A 17,069-nucleotide genomic window follows, 5' to 3' on the forward strand; every position below is an offset into this window, starting at 1 on the left:
AAGATTTATTTCTTACCATCCCACCCCACTGCCTAAGAAATGCTAATTGTAACTGGATCTTTTTTCCTAGAATATCCTGATTATGAACTTGATGAAAGATACCAAGAAGGTATCTTTGTGAGACAAGGTGGAGTCATCAGACTTACCATACCAATCAAAGGAAAACCATTCCCAATATGTAAATGGACCAAGGAAGGACAAGATGTTAGTAAACGTGCCATGATTGCAACCTCTGAAACACACACTGAGCTTGTAATCAAAGAAGCAGACAGGGATGATTCTGGCACTTATGACCTGGTTCTGGAAAACAAGTGTGGCAAAAAGACTGTCTACATCAAAGTCAGGGTGATAGGAAATCCCAACCCTCCTGAAGGGCCACTTGAATATGACGACATACAAGCTCGCTCTGTAAGGGTCAGCTGGAGACCCCCTGCCGATGATGGTGGTGCTGACATCTTAGGCTATATTCTCGAGAGACGAGAAGTGTCTAAAGCTGCCTGGTATACGATTGATTCCAGAGTCCGAGGTACATCTCTGGTGGTAAAGGGCCTCAAAGAGAATGTGGAATACCATTTCCGTGTTTCAGCTGAAAACCAGTTTGGCATAAGCAAACCCTTGAAATCTGAAGAACCAGTCATACCAAAAACACCACTGAGTAAGTACTCTTCCAACCACGACACTGTAAAAATTCTTCCAGTACTCTTTCATTTTGAGATGAAAGCCATCAGCTTACAAGAGATGGGACTGTACTCTCAACCCATGTTTTCTACTTCATATCCATAGATCCTCCGGAGCCTCCAAGCAATCCTCCAGAAGTACTCGATGTGACCAAGAGTTCTGTCAGCCTGTCTTGGTCCCGGCCCAAAGACGACGGTGGTTCTCGAGTCACAGGCTACTACATTGAACGCAAGGAGACATCAACGGACAAGTGGGTCAGGCACAACAAGACTCAGATAACGACCACAATGTACACAGTCACTGGGCTTGTTCCTGACGCAGAGTATCAGTTCCGCATCATCGCACAGAATGAGGTTGGCCTGAGCGAGACCAGCCCTGCTTCTGAACCAGTCGTTTGCAAAGATCCCTTTGGTAAGGAGAGAGTCTCTAAAGGGGTTCAAATCAAAGAGGCAAGCCATCTTGGGTCTTTCGCTTTTATGTCAGCAGTAAAACTGATTCCCTTTTCGATTGTTTGAAAATATTTCAGATAAGCCAAGCCAACCTGGAGAACTTGAGATTCTTTCAATATCCAAAGATAGTGTCACTCTACAGTGGGAGAAACCAGAATGTGATGGTGGCAAAGACATCCTTGGATACTGGGTTGAATACAGGCAGTCTGGAGACAGTGCCTGGAAGAAGAGCAATAAGGAGCGCATCAAGGACAGGCAGTTCACAATAGGGGGGTTGCTGGAAGCCACTGAATATGAATTCAGGGTTTTTGCTGAGAATGAGACCGGGCTTAGCAGACCTCGAAGAACTGCTATGTCTGTAAAGACTAAGCTAACATGTAAGTAGCCACTAGTTCTCTGCTTTTGACCTACAAACTAAGCAACGTATTAAGGCTCATTCTTCCTTGATATTAAGTAGATGTACAGAAAACCTTATTGGAGGAGAGCAAGTGTTTGGGAAGAGTGAACTCACTTTGGCATATACATAACAGGAAATAGCTGCCATGTTCTACAGAAGTCATTCCAAGCATGTAACCTCAGTAGATGTTAGGTGCAGTGACCTGAGCACATTCTTAGAGCAATTTCTCTTCAGATGCAATGGTTTGGGATTTCTTTATGCTTCCTAATAAGACTTGAAGGGTCAACAAATGTACCCCATTTCAGTAAACCTAAGTAAGGCAAAGATTCTTTCTATAGATTAATAGAGAGAATTCATAAATTTCCCCAGACCCCTTATAATTTCTGACTGTACACTTGATCTTGGCCAAAAGGCCGAGAAGCGATTGTCTCCCAACTGTAAAGAGGAATGTCACTTACGTAATAATGTGATGATGTGCTCACTGAATCCCCATAAGACCCCAGGAAAAGCGCTATTAAATTTCTAGGTACTCGTGTGTAAATCATGGTATCTAAGAGAGTGTTAGTCAATAGGGTAAATTCATTCCTGCTATACAAGGGCAGAGGATTATAGATTTATTAGTAATAATAATGCATTAATATTATCTTTCATATCCTTCAGCCGGAGAGGCTCCAGGAGTACGCAAAGAAATGGAGGATGTTACCACCAAGTTGGGTGAAGCTGCTCAGCTGTCATGCCAGATTGTTGGAAGGCCTCTTCCTGACATTAAATGGTACCGATTTGGAAAGGAGCTGGTACAAAGCCGGAAGTACAAAATGTCTTCAGATGGACGCACACATACACTAACCGTAATGACAGAGGAACAAGAAGATGAAGGTGTTTATACCTGCCTAGCTACTAATGAGGTTGGAGAAGTAGAAACCAGTAGTAAGCTTCTCCTGCAAGCAACACCACAGTTCCATCCTGGTTACCCACTGAAAGAGAAATATTATGGTGCTGTGGGTTCGACACTTCGACTTCATGTTATGTACATTGGTCGTCCAGTACCTTCCATCACTTGGTTCCATGGCCAGAAACTTCTGCAAAACTCAGAAAACATTACTATTGAAAACACTGAGCACTATACTCATCTTGTCATAAAGAATGTCCAACATAAGACTCATGCTGGGAAATACAAAGTTCAGCTCAGCAATATTTTTGGAACAGTTGATGCCATCCTTGATGTGGAAATACAAGGTATTTTATTTTAGTTTTTAGTGTTTTTTTTAATTTTCAAGAAAAAAAAAAAAGATCTCAGGTGACCTACTACAAAAAACCACTATAATTGTATTTTCTCTCAACAGATAAACCAGACAAACCCACAGGACCAATTGTGATAGAAGCTCTGTTGAAGAACTCCGCAGTGATCAGCTGGAAACCACCCGCAGATGATGGAGGCTCCTGGATCACCAACTATGTGGTGGAGAAATGTGAGGCCAAGGAAGGAGCTGAATGGCAATTGGTGTCTTCAGCCATCTCGGTGACAACCTGCAGAATTGTAAACCTCACAGAAAATGCTGGCTATTACTTCCGGGTTTCAGCCCAAAACACTTTCGGCATCAGTGAGCCTCTAGAGGTTGCCTCAGTTGTGATCATTAAGAGTCCTTTTGGTGAGTACAAGCTCTACAATCTTCCTACGGCAAAATTCCATCCTTACGCAAAACTCTTACTAATAGAAATAACATTTGAAAGGAAATAGCCAAGATTTAGATAAAATACAAGTGCCTTTTATCTCACTTAAACTGAACTTTTGCACATCTACAAGGGCAAATATAAACCCTAGTTCTTCTTTAAAAAATGAACTTTGTGTTTTGGTAAGTTTCTTAGCATAAAATGACCCATTTCCTTTTTCTGGAATAGCTGTTCTAGCTTTGGGGGTGCTTGGGTGGCTCAGTGGGTTAAAGCCTCGGCTTTCAGCTCAGGTCATAATGCCAGGATCCTGGGACTGAGCCCCGCATCAGGCTCTCTGCCCTGTGGAAAGCCTGCTTCCCCCTCTCTCTCTCTGCCTGTCTCTCTGCCTACTTGTGATCTCTGTCTGTAAAATGAATAAATAAAATCCTTTAAAAAATTAAATTAAATTTTTAAAAACTAAGCTTTTCATAAAGCTGCCTGTTTCACCTCATGACTCAAATCTCTCTTGTTTCTTTGAAACAGAAAAGCCAAGTGCTCCTGGCAAACCAACTATCACTGCTCTCACAAAAGATTCTTGTGTTGTGGCTTGGAAGCCACCTGCCAGTGATGGAGGTGCAAAGATTAGAAATTACTACCTTGAGAAACGTGAGAAGAAGCAGAATAAATGGATTGCTGTGACAACAGAAGAAATTCGAGAAACCGTCTTTTCAGTGCAAAACCTTATTGAAGGTCTTGAATATGAGTTCCGTGTGAAATGTGAAAATCTAGGTGGGGAGAGTGAATGGAGTGAAATATCAGAACCTGCCATTCCCAAATCTGATGTCCCAATTCAGGCACCACACTTTAAAGAGGAACTGAGAAATCTGAATGTCAGATATCAGAGCAATGCTACTTTGGTCTGCAAAGTGACTGGTCATCCGAAACCTATTGTGAAATGGTACAGACAAGGCAAAGAAATCATTGCAGATGGATTGAAGTACAGGATTCAAGAGTTTAAGGGTGGCTACCACCAGCTCATCATTGCAAGTGTCACAGATGATGATGCCACAGTTTACCAAGTCAGAGCTACCAACCAAGGGGGATCTGTGTCTGGCACCGCCTCCTTAGAAGTAGAAGGTAAAGACCTCAAATCTATAAAAACCAGTCTGGTGCTAGATGACATACTGTGAATTAGGAGTGGGGGTGGGGGAGTTGTTGCACTTAAATAGTGTTGAGTATTGCTAAATTGCATTCTTTCTTCTTTTATTCTGCTACAGTCCCAGCTAAGATACACTTGCCTAAAACTCTTGAAGGCATGGGAGCAGTTCATGCTCTCCGAGGGGAAGTGGTCAGCATCAAGATCCCTTTCAGTGGCAAACCAGACCCTGTGATCACCTGGCAGAAAGGACAAGATCTCATCGACAATAATGGCCACTACCAAGTTATTGTCACAAGATCTTTCACATCACTTGTTTTCCCCAGTGGAGTAGAGAGAAAAGATGCTGGATTCTATGTGGTCTGTGCTAAAAACAGATTTGGAATTGATCAGAAGACCGTTGAACTGGATGTGGCGGATGTTCCTGACCCACCCAGAGGAGTCAAAGTTAGTGACGTCTCACGAGATTCTGTCAACTTAACATGGACTGAGCCAGCTTCTGATGGTGGTAGCAAAATCACCAACTACATTGTTGAAAAGTGTGCAACTACTGCAGAAAGATGGCTCCGTGTAGGACAGGCCCGAGAAACACGTTATACCGTGATCAACTTATTTGGAAAAACAAGCTACCAGTTCCGTGTAATAGCTGAAAATAAATTTGGCCTGAGCAAGCCTTCTGAGCCTTCAGAACCAACCATAACCAAAGAAGATAAGACCAGAGCCATGAATTACGATGAAGAGGTAGATGAAACCAGGGAAGTTTCCATGACTAAAGCATCTCACTCCTCAACTAAGGAATTGTATGAGAAATATATGATTGCTGAGGATCTTGGGCGTGGTCAGTTTGGAATTGTCCACCGTTGTGTTGAAACATCCTCAAAGAAGACTTACATGGCCAAATTTGTTAAAGTCAAGGGGACTGATCAGGTTTTGGTAAAGAAGGAAATTTCCATTCTAAATATCGCCAGGCACAGAAACATCTTATACCTCCATGAATCATTTGAGAGCATGGAAGAATTAGTTATGATCTTTGAGTTCATATCAGGACTCGACATATTTGAGCGCATTAACACAAGTGCTTTTGAGCTTAATGAAAGAGAAATTGTAAGTTACGTTCGCCAGGTCTGTGAAGCACTTGAGTTCTTACATAGTCATAATATTGGACACTTTGACATTAGACCAGAAAATATCATTTACCAAACAAGAAGGAGCTCCACCATTAAAATCATAGAATTTGGTCAAGCCCGTCAGCTGAAGCCAGGGGACAACTTTAGGCTTCTGTTCACTGCCCCTGAATACTATGCACCTGAAGTCCACCAGCATGACGTTGTCAGTACGGCCACAGACATGTGGTCACTTGGAACACTGGTGTATGTGCTGTTAAGTGGTACCAATCCATTCCTGGCTGAAACTAACCAACAGATAATTGAGAACATCATGAACGCTGAATATACTTTTGAGGAAGAAGCATTCAAAGAGATTAGCCTTGAAGCCATGGATTTTGTTGACCGACTGTTAGTGAAAGAGAGAAAATCTCGCATGACGGCATCCGAGGCACTCCAGCATCCATGGCTAAAGCAGAAGATAGAAAGGGTCAGTACTAAAGTTATCAGAACACTAAAACATCGGCGTTACTACCACACTCTCATCAAGAAAGACCTCAACATGGTTGTGTCAGTGGCACGAATCTCTTGTGGTGGTGCCATTAGATCTCAGAAGGGAGTGAGTATTGCTAAAGTTAAAGTAGCATCCATTGAAATTGGCCCAGTTTCTGGACAGATAATGCATGCAGTTGGCGAAGAAGGAGGATGTGCCAAATATGTATGCAAAATTGAAAATTATGATCAGTCTACCCAAGTTACCTGGTACTTTGGAGTCAGACAGCTGGAGAACAGTGAGAAATATGAAATCACCTATGAAGATGGAGTAGCCACCATGTACATCAAAGACATTACCAAATTTGATGATGGCACCTATAGATGCAAAGTAGTCAATGACTACGGTGAAGATAGTTCTTATGCAGAACTATTTGTTAAGGGTGTGAGAGAAACTTACGACTATTACTGCCGTAGAACCATGAAGAAAATTAAGCGCAGAACTGACACGATGAGACTCCTGGAAAGGCCACCAGAATTTACCCTGCCTCTCTATAACAAGACCGCTTATGTGGGTGAAAATGTCCGATTTGGAGTGACTATAACTGTCCACCCAGAGCCTCGTGTAACATGGTATAAATCAGGGCAGAAGATCAAACCAGGTGATGATGATGCGAAGTACACTTTTGAGTCTGACAAGGGTCTTTACCAGTTAACGATCAGCAGTGTGACTACAGATGATGATGCTGAATATATGGTTGTGGCAAGGAACAAATACGGCGAGGACAGCTGTAAAGCAAAACTGACTGTAACCCCACACCCACCACCAACAGATACAACCTTAAGACCCATGTTCAAACGGCTGCTGGCAAATGCAGAATGCCAAGAAGGCCAAAGTGTCTGCTTTGAGATCAGAGTGTCTGGCATCCCCCCACCAACATTAAAATGGGAGAAAGATGGCCAGCCACTGTCCCTTGGGCCTAACATTGAAATTATCCACGAAGGCCTGGATTATTATGCCTTGCACATCAGGGACACTTTGCCCGAAGACACGGGTTACTATAGGGTCACAGCCACGAACACAGCTGGATCCACCAGCTGCCAGGCTCACCTCCAAGTGGAACGCTTAAGGTATGTCAAGCAAGAATTCAAGACTAAGGAGGAGCGTGAACGACATGTCCAAAAGCAAATTGACAAAACGCTAAGAATGGCTGAAATTCTTTCTGGAACTGAAACGGTGCCACTGACACAGGTAGCCCAAGAGGCTCTGAGAGAAGCTGCCATCCTTTACAAACCAGCTGTAAGCACCAAGACTGTAAAAGGGGAATTCCGACTTGAGACGGAAGAAAAGAAGGAAGAGAGGAAACTCCGTATGCCTTATGAGGTACCAGAACCACGCAAATACAAACAGACTACCATAGAAGAAGACCAACGCATTAAGCAATTTGTGCCTATGTCCGACATGAAATGGTACAAAAAGATCCGTGATCAATTTGAAATGCCTGGGAAAATTGACAGAGTTGTACAGAAAAGACCCAAGCGCATCCGCCTTTCAAGATGGGAACAGTTCTATGTGATGCCTCTTCCACGCATTACAGATCAATACAGACCTAAATGGCGTATTCCCAAACTCTCCCAAGATGATCTTGAAATGGTGAGACCAGCCCGCCGCCGCACACCTTCTCCTGATTATGATTTTTATTACAGACCTAGAAGACGTTCTCTTGGCGACATATCAGATGAAGAATTACTCCTTCCCATCGATGACTACTTGGCAATGAAAAGAACAGAGGAAGAGAGGCTGCGTCTTGAAGAAGAGCTTGAATTGGGTTTCTCAGCTTCACCGCCAAGTCGAAGCCCTCCACGTTTTGAGCTTTCTAGTCTGCGTTACACTTCACCACAAGCTCACGTCAAGGTGGAGGAAACCAGAAAAGACTTCAGGTATTCAACCTATCACATCCCCACAAGGGCTGAGACTAGCACGAGTTATGCAGAACTGCAGGAACGGCACGCCCGGGCCTCCTACAGGCAGCCGAAACAACGGCAGAGGATCATGGCTGAGAAAGAGGATGAAGAGTTGCTCCGCCCAGTTACCACCACCCAGCGCCTCTCGGAATACAGAAGTGAGCTTGACCATATGTCGAAGGAGGAAAAGTCTAGAAAGAAATCAATGCGACAGAGAGAAGTGACAGAAATAACAGAAATCGAAGAAGAATATGAAATCTCAAAACACGCTCAGAGAGAGGCTTCCTCAAAACATGCTCATAGAGAGGCCTCCTCCTCCTCAGTGTCTAGACTACTGAGGCGGCGGCGTTCCCTGTCTCCAACCTATATCGAGTTAATGAGGCCAGTGTCTGAGCTCATCCGGCCACATCGAGCACCAGAGGAGGAATATGAAGATGACACAGAAAGAAGATCCCCTACTCCAGAGAGAACTCGCCCACGTTCCCCCAGCCCCGTGTCTAGTGAGAGATCACTCTCGAGATTTGAGAGGTCTGCAAGATTTGATATCTTTTCCAGGTATGAGTCCATGAAAGCTGCTTTAAAGACTCAGAAGACATCAGAAAGGATGTATGAAGTTCTGAGTCAGCAGCCTTTTACGCTGGACCATGCCCCCCGAATCACACTGAGAATGCGCTCCCACAGGGTACCATGTGGCCAAAATACCCGTTTTATCTTAAATGTTCAGTCTAAGCCAACCGCTGAGGTTAAATGGTACCACAATGGTGTCGAACTCCAGGAAAGCAGTAAGATTCATTACACCAACATGAGTGGGGTATTGACCCTAGAAATTCTGGACTGTCAAGCTGAGGACAGCGGAACATACCGCGCCGTGTGCACCAACTACAAAGGTGAGGCCTCCGACTACGCGACCTTGGATGTAACAGGCGGGGATTACACCACCTACGCTTCCCAGCGCAGAGATGAACAAGTCCCCGCGTCTGTTTTCCCTGAGCTGACAAGAACAGAGGAATACGCGGTCTCGTCATTCAAGAAAACATCTGAGATGGAAGCGTCTTCCTCAGTCAGGGAGATGAAGTCGCAGATGACCGAGACAAGGGAAAGTCTCTCAGCGTATGAACACCATGCATCCGCGGAAATGAGAAGCACAGCCATGGAACAAAAGTTGCTGGAAGAAAAAACCACACACAGGAAGATCAAGACGACTTTGGTGGGAGCAAGAATTCTGACGAAGCCAAGGTCCATCACCGTGTATGAAGGCGAGTCTGCAAGGTTTTCTTGTGATACTGACGGTGAGCCGGTACCCACTGTGGTCTGGCAGCGTGGGGGCCACGTGATAAGTTCTTCTGCTCGCCACCAAGTGACCACCACAAAGTACAAATCTACCTTCGAGATCTCTTCGGTTCAGGCTTCCGATGAGGGCAACTATAGCGTGGTGGTAGAAAACAGTGAAGGGAGGCAAGAAGCTCAGTTCACTCTGACCGTTCAAAAGGCCAGGGTTACTGAAAAGGCTGTGACCTCACCACCGAGAGTCAAATCTCCCGAGCCTCGAGTGAAATCTCCAGAAGCCGCTAAGTCTCCAAAACGAGTAAAATCCCCAGAACTGGTCACTTCTCACCCAAAAGCTGTCTCACCCACAGAAACCAAACCCACACCCACAGAGAAGGTTCAGCAGCTACCGGTCTCTGTCCCACCCAAGATAACGCAGTCTCTGAAAGCAGAAGCTTCTAAAGATACTGTGAAGCTGACCTGCGCAGTCGAAAGTAGTGTATTATGCGCAAAAGAGGTGACCTGGTATAAAGATGGTAAGAAACTGAAGGATGATGGGCATTTTCAGTTTCATTATTCAGCAGATGGTACCTATGAGCTCAAAATCCATAACCTCACAGAATCTGATAGTGGAGAATACATTTGTGAGATATCTAGCGAAGGTGGAACTTCTAAAACGAACTTCCACTTTATGGGACAAGCCTTTAAGAGTATCCATGAGCAGGTGTCCAAGATATCAGAAACTAAGAAAGCGGCTCAGAAAACTGCTGAATCAACAGAAACCAAGAAAACTGAACCCAAAGTACCTGAACCAATTTCCTCAAAACCAGCCATCGTTACCGGGCTGCAGGATACAACTGCTTCTTCAGACAGCGTGGCTAAGTTTGCAGTTAAAGCTACTGGAGAACCCCGGCCCACCGTCATCTGGACAAAGGATGGAAAGGTAAACCATTCTTAAATGTCTCTCAATTTTATCTCTTAAAAATCTCACCCCTTCCTCCCAAAAAATGTTTACACTTAACTTTTTAAAACTCAAATCACTTGCATTCTATAGGCTGTTACACAAGGAAGTAAATACAAACTCTCTGAAGACAAAGGAGTTTTCTTCTTAGAAGTTCATGAGACTGATACATCTGACAGTGGGCTTTATACTTGCACAGTAACAAATTCAGCTGGATCTGTGTCCTCTAGCTGCAAATTAACTATAAAAGGTAGGTTGGCTTTTGTTTTTACGAATATTTTGCAGAAAACGATAGTGGGAGGTTTTCCAAACATTCTCCCTTACACAAATACACACATTAAAGTATTAAAACTGTTTTCCAAATTCTAGAATACCATTTGTACACAAATAGAGAAATATAAGTATTTTTTAAAAGCATAATATTAGCATAAAAAGCATTTGGTAAGTGCCAAATTATATGTGGTGGTATATAAGATTCCAAGAGGCAGCTGCTGTTCCCAGGAACACTTAGGAATGAAGTCAGGTCAATATACAAAATGTTACTGCTTCCATAAACCTTCACTCTTGCTAATTTTCCCAAGCAGTGCAGTTAGTAAAAGAGCTATATTACTTTTCCAATTAAAATTAGGTTGCTTTCAATCTTCTAAAATGTAATTCAGTTTTTTAATCAAAATTTCCTAAATCCACATGTATCCTGAATATCTCAACTATTCTTTTCAAGTCTTTTTTTTCAAGTCATAGGAATCGTCTTCAATTTAAATAATTATTATACTGATCTCAAAAGTCACATATGACAACTTTCCAAGACTAGGACTGAGAAAGAACTCAATATTACCTACACTGCATACAAAAGACAACATCCCTTTCTTTGAGTCTTATTCATTTGCTTGCAGAATCTACAAAAGAGTAAAAAGGGTGGGGCCTCTTTCCAATTTCATTTGCCTTACAGAGTTTTCTTTTTTAGCTGTAAAAGACACTGAGGCACAGAAAGTATCTACACAAAAGACCTCACAAAAGAAGGCAGTTGTCCAAGAGGAAATCTCCCAAAAAGCCCTAATTTCTGAAGAAAAGAAATTAGCAGAGATGAAATCTCAAGAGAAGGCAGTTGTCCAAGAGGAAATTTCCCAAAAAGCCCTAATTTCTGAAGAAATGAAAAAATCAGAGATGAAATCTCAAGAAAAGTTAGCCCTCAAGGAGGAATCTTCAAAGGTTCAGATATCTGAAAAAGTCAAGAAATCAGAAGCAACCTCTCTGGAAAAATCCATTGTCCATGAGGAAATCACCAAAACATCACAGGCATCAGAAGAAATCAGAACGCATGCAGAGATTAAAGCATTTTCTACTCACATGAACATAACCGATGGTCAGAAGGTGATCCTAAAAGCCAACATTGCTGGTGCTACCGATGTCAAATGGGTACTAAACGGCGTAGAGCTCACTAACTCCGATGAGTACAGATACGGTGTCTCGGGCAGCGATCAGACCCTAACCATCAAGCAGGTCGGTCACAAAGATGAAGGCATCCTCACCTGCATTGGCAAAACCAGCCAAGGGATCATCAAATGTCAGTACGATCTGACCCTGAGCAAAGAACTCTCTGATGCTCCAGCCTTCATCTCACAGCCCAGATCTCAAAATATTAATGAAGGACAAAATGTTGTCTTTTCTTGTGAAATCAGTGGTGAGCCATCCCCAGAAATCGAATGGTTTAAAAACAACTTGCCGGTAAGTTTAATCATGAGTATATCATTGAAGAAAATTTAAAAGGCCACATCTGTTCCTTAAGAGCTCAAAGAAACACTTCTTCCCCCCTCCTTACATTTTAGATTTCTGTTTCTTCAAAAATCAGTGTAAGTCGCTCCAAAAATGTATATTCTCTTGAAATCCGAAATGCGTCAATAAGCGACAGTGGGAAGTACACAGTCAAGGCCAAAAATTTCCGTGGCCAGTGTTCAGCTACTGCTTCCTTAACAGTCCTTCGTAAGTATATCTTTCCCATTTTCCTCACTTGCTTAAGGCCTTTATGTATTTTTTCCCCTTTGTCTTCTGAGCACAGCCAACTCTGAGAAGCCTCATTAAATTCCAAGTGTAAGCAGCACAGACCCCCCCCCCCCATGGGAATTCATCCTAATGCTCAAATTTTCTTTTCAGCTAAACAGATACGTGAACAAACTAACTTTTGAAGCCAAGCTAACAAGTCCCCTATTATATTTATTTTCAGAATGCACAAAATCTCTGTGATTTTCTATATGGCTAATCATTTTTCTTCTAGTTATTCTAGCCCCTGCATGTAATGTAATGATAGAAATCGAAAGATTTGTTTCTTGGAGACATTGAGCTAGCTCTTGACAAATGTATGTATCTGCTTATGCTTTCTCAGCAAATTGTTTGGGTTACATTTTGTGTGTGTGTGCGTGTGTGTATAAGTTTCCATTTCTGCAAGTCAATGTCGATGTCCCCAATTAACCAGATGTCATTGATGTTCACTGTGTATCTGCTATGCTCCACAGCTCTAGTTGAAGAACCTCCCAGAGAGGTAGTATTGAGGACAAGTGGCGACACAAGCTTGCAAGGAAGCTTCTCGTCTCAGTCAATGCAAATGTCTGCCTCTAAGCAGGAGGCCTCCTTCAGCAGTTTCAGCAGCAGCAGCGCTAGCAGCATGACTGAAATGAAATTTGCAAGCATGTCTGCCCAAAGCATGTCCTCCATGCAAGAGTCCTTTGTAGAAATGAGTTCCAGCAGTTTTATGGGAAAATCTAGTATGACACAACTGGAAAGCTCAACTAGTAGAATGCTTAAAGCAGGCGTAAGAGGTGAGCAATATAAATTACTGGTAGAGGCAGATAAGCCTAGTAGCACAGTAGAATCTTTAGTTCATATAATTTAGTAGAAAGCAAATCATGTTTTCATGATCCTAAAACATTTTTGTTGTTGTCCCATAAAGGAATTCCACCTAAAATTGAAGCTCTCCCCTCTGACATCAGCATTGATGAGGGGAAAGTTTTAACAGTAGCCTGTGCTTTTACTGGTGAGCCCACCCCGGAAATAGTATGGTCCCGTGGCGGAAGAAAAATTCAAAACCAAGAACAACACGGGAGATTCCACATTGAAAACACAGATGACCTGACGACTCTGATCATCATGGACGTACAGAAACAAGATGGTGGACTTTATACTCTGAGCTTAGGGAACGAATTTGGATCTGACTCTGCCACTGTGAATATAAATATTCGATCCATATAAGAGGGCCTGTGCTCCTCATATTCATGCTCATTCTTAACCTTCCATAAATGATCCACATGGACTAATCTTTCTGATCTGTAAATATTCCAAAAGAAAAAGTAGTTTTGTGTCAACCTAAATGAGTCAAAGTTCAAAATCAGACATTTCAGTCTTTCATAATTGTTGACCTAAGAATATTACACATTTTCTAGTGACATGTACATACTGTATATAGCCGGATTAACGGTTATAAAGTTTTGTACCATTTATTTTATGACATTTTACAATGTAACTTTTGAAACTAACCGTTGGTAGGAGAAAGTTTCCTACGGAACGAATACCCTGCTCAACACTTAATCAATCTTTGTGCCTCAACGTAATGTTGATGTCTAAGCATGCCTCAGTGGGTTGAGAAATTCCCCACTGAAGAAGTCCTATCCACCTAAGAGATGATGCCATGCACGTAACCGGACACGTGCACCGATACCTGTTGAATCAGAAATGTAAGGCATTAGTGATGTTTGCATTTACCCTCCTGTAAGCAACACTTTAACGTCTTACATTTTCTCTGATGATGTCACATTCTAAATTGTCATGACTTAAATATTACCAGAGCAGAGTGTAACGGCCAACACTCTGTTCGCTCCTTCTACACTGTCTCTGACCATAGAGAGTGCGGGGATAGCTTGGAAAAGTAACATCGCCTGGCCATCCCTTCATTTCACCAAGCTATTCCAGTATTCCTATGCCAGAGCAGTGTCAACTCTTGGAGGTTCTGGGGGTGCAGCCAACGCCTTCGTGTGGTAGCTCTAAATTTAAATTTAAACCTGAGAAACTGGGGCAATTAAGCGATGAGCCACAGCAAAAAGAAAAAAGAAAAAAAAGAACAACAATAAAATAAAGCTGTCGTTAAATTAAAAACAACTACACCATTACTAACTGCCCAAAATGCCAATTTGATGTAGTTCCTTTCATGCAGGTATAAATTCAATTGTTAGTTACAATTGTTGGACCTCCTTGAGAAATAGTAACAACAAAATAAAGCAAGCTATCTGCACCTCAAAATGTGTGGTTTGCTGTTTTTTGTGTGCGGGTGTGAAATTCTGCGGTTGGGTAGTATGACTTCACCAATCACATAAACGAGGACAGATTAGAGTAAATCAAGTTCAAAATGACCCATATCAACAGGTTTTTTAAAGCAAGTATTTGATTATTGTGTTGAATATATTCAACAATTTCTTAAAAGCACAGATTTTATTCTCATGGATAAATTTATCCTCAAAACTTAACAAAAAATCCCCCCAAAATAATAGCTTGAATCGTTTAAACTTATCAAGAGTATTTTTATGGGAACTGATTCAACTAAATCCATCAAAAACACTGGACATCTACATTCCACAGTATTTTTTGTTAGACACCCTTGAGAACACAAGAGAGGAGCAAGGTTAGTAGACCCTATCCTTGAAGGAATGCAGTGGAGACAGCGACAGCCTGTGGCTGCAGGAGGGCCCACCGAGGACAGGGAAATAACCTCCCAGAGAGGGACACCTGTCGGCCAGAGCAGTCCCTGCAGGCCGGGGCCCTTAAGGAACCACCACTCAAGAAACCCGGTGGGTTCACTTACCTTGGGGGACCCAGGCGTTACCGACAGCATCTATGACATCATGTAAGCATTTGAAATGCCTATTCTTACCTTAAAATGAGAGGCAGAACTTGCTGGGTGATTCCTGGTGTGGATTCCCAGCCCCAACATGCTAATATTCCCACACGTCCCATCCGCTACTGATACTGTCCAAGCTCAGGAGAGCTCTAAAGCTGAAAGGGCTTCACACTCCCTGCAGTTACAGCTCCCAGGCCTTGGAGCCAGTCTGGGTCGGGGAGAGATGGGAGGGGCGACCGACTGCCTAGACCGCCAACCAAGCGCAGCCTCGCCAGAGGCAAGGTCTGACCTCTATTTAAGCCTCATGAGAAGCCTGTAGCCTAGGCCAGCGGCACGGGGTGTCCATGCGAACGTTTCACCTGCCTTCAGTAGTAGCTGATGACGTAGATGAACCTTGGCGGGGGTGGGGGGGGGGGGGGTGGGGAGTGGGGCAGGGATGTAAATGGCAAACAACTGGCAAAATAACAAATTAAATTGGCAGTCTCTATGGAGACTGATTTAAGAATCCTGTTTTATGCTTGTGCTCCAAAAAGAGAAATTAATTTGATTTTGTTTACTCTGCCCCAAATATAACTTTGAAAACTTCAGAGAAAAGTCCAGTTTCCTTGTAATAGGAGAAAAGATTGCTAGTTAAAAAAGGATTTATTTTTAAAGATTTTATTTATTTATTTGACAGATCACAAGTAGGCAGAGAGGGAGTCAGAGAGAGAAAGAGGAGGAAGCAGGCTCCCTGCTGAGCAGAGAGCCCCGGATGCGGGCTCGATCCTAGGACTCTGAGATCATGACCTGAGCCGAAGACAGAGGCCTTAACCCACAGAGCCACCCAGGCACCCTGATAATAAGGATTTTAAAAATAGACGGGCTCATCGTTTTTAGTCTATGCTTATAAATAGTGAAAGCTTACAACGCAACTTTGTGCCTTTGGTATCTCTGGATTTCTATTTCCTGAACTTTTTTCCTCTGGATATTTGCAGATGCTGTGAAAAAAGTGTTCCACAACCAAATGAACTTGAGACGTCAGCTATTGCAAGGACTTGATGCAGGACTTCTCAGAGTCTTTGATGAGCTAAATGCGTTGTGATTTTCCAGGAGGTGATACAGTGCTCCCCAAAGTTAATTCATTGATGACAGAAAGAAAAGTTTTCATCAGTGGAATATGCAGGGTGAACCAGGCTATGGCAGGTGGAAACATGCAAGGTGTAAACATGCCTACATCTTCGCAGGAGGAACCGGCTATCTCTTAAGAAATGAAATTAAGTGCCACGGTTTAAAAAAGAAAAAATCTAAAGTGTTTGAAAGCACACTGCGGGAACTCTTGATTCAGTCAAAGAAATGCTGGACAATCAGGTTAGAGGGAGTTCCTTGTCAAAGCTTCCGCCTGAATTAGCAAGGAGATAAGGAGAAACAGGGTGGGACTTCCCAGGCTGAGGACTTTTGCACCTACAGAGACCTGGGGGAAAGGGAGAAAAACCTGCTTTCAAAAAAAAGTGGCAAGAACAGTAAGGCTGGTACAATAGCCTCTGGAGGGCGAAGGGCAAGAGGCGGCGTAGCATTGTAAAAGGCCTCATAAACCACATTACAGTTTGGGCTTTTCCCTAAGAGGTAAAGAAACATGAAAGAGATTTAAGCAAAGTAGTTACTTGATGGAATTTTAGTTTTACAACGTCTTTAGCTAGTCTGAGATAGCTATGATGATTATTTGTCATTCTAAAACAAAGAGCTGATTCCCTCCTGGGGGACTACATTCATGGGAAGACCTTTAGCTACCACCAAATCTCTAGCCCCTAACTGGCCCTATAATTAATTATACCCCTGGGGCTTTAGAACCATTCCTGGAAAGGTCTTTCTTAAGGTTGTCTGGAGTCTTAGGAATACAATGATAAAGTCAGACTGGCCCATTCTGGGTACACAAGAGGTAGGGGAAAGAAGGAACCTGTGGAGCTGAGAGAGGGCACCTTACAGCCCACAGCCCACAGCCTTCTCAGTGACAATGACCATGGCAGTGGAGCTAACGGTGGGGGGGTGGGGGGGAAAGTAGTCCAGGCCAGCAGGCCGGCTTCCCTAAGGTTG

General features: G+C 43.0%; 1 protein-coding gene across 3 annotated transcripts in view; it reads left to right on the top strand.

Moving 5' to 3' along the window:
- TTN (titin) overlaps positions 1 to 14,226 on the top strand; it is a 282,606-nt gene extending 268,380 nt beyond the window's left edge. For all 3 annotated transcript variants that reach the window (XM_059166916.1, XM_059166913.1, XM_059166914.1), the window contains 12 exons: positions 71 to 655; positions 784 to 1,089; positions 1,205 to 1,504; positions 2,185 to 2,760; positions 2,868 to 3,173; positions 3,718 to 4,311; positions 4,452 to 10,099; positions 10,211 to 10,367; positions 11,082 to 11,842; positions 11,944 to 12,097; positions 12,628 to 12,930; positions 13,062 to 14,226. In XM_059166916.1, the coding sequence (XP_059022899.1) occupies positions 71 to 655; positions 784 to 1,089; positions 1,205 to 1,504; positions 2,185 to 2,760; positions 2,868 to 3,173; positions 3,718 to 4,311; positions 4,452 to 10,099; positions 10,211 to 10,367; positions 11,082 to 11,842; positions 11,944 to 12,097; positions 12,628 to 12,930; positions 13,062 to 13,360 (9,989 nt within the window). In that variant the 3' untranslated portion in view covers positions 13,361 to 14,226. The remainder of the gene's footprint in view (positions 1 to 70; positions 656 to 783; positions 1,090 to 1,204; positions 1,505 to 2,184; positions 2,761 to 2,867; positions 3,174 to 3,717; positions 4,312 to 4,451; positions 10,100 to 10,210; positions 10,368 to 11,081; positions 11,843 to 11,943; positions 12,098 to 12,627; positions 12,931 to 13,061) is intronic.
- The last annotated feature ends 2,843 nt before the right edge of the window (positions 14,227 to 17,069 follow it).

Source organism: Mustela lutreola, chromosome 3 (genome assembly GCF_030435805.1).
Source record: "Mustela lutreola isolate mMusLut2 chromosome 3, mMusLut2.pri, whole genome shotgun sequence".
Taxonomy (NCBI): domain Eukaryota; kingdom Metazoa; phylum Chordata; class Mammalia; order Carnivora; family Mustelidae; genus Mustela; species Mustela lutreola.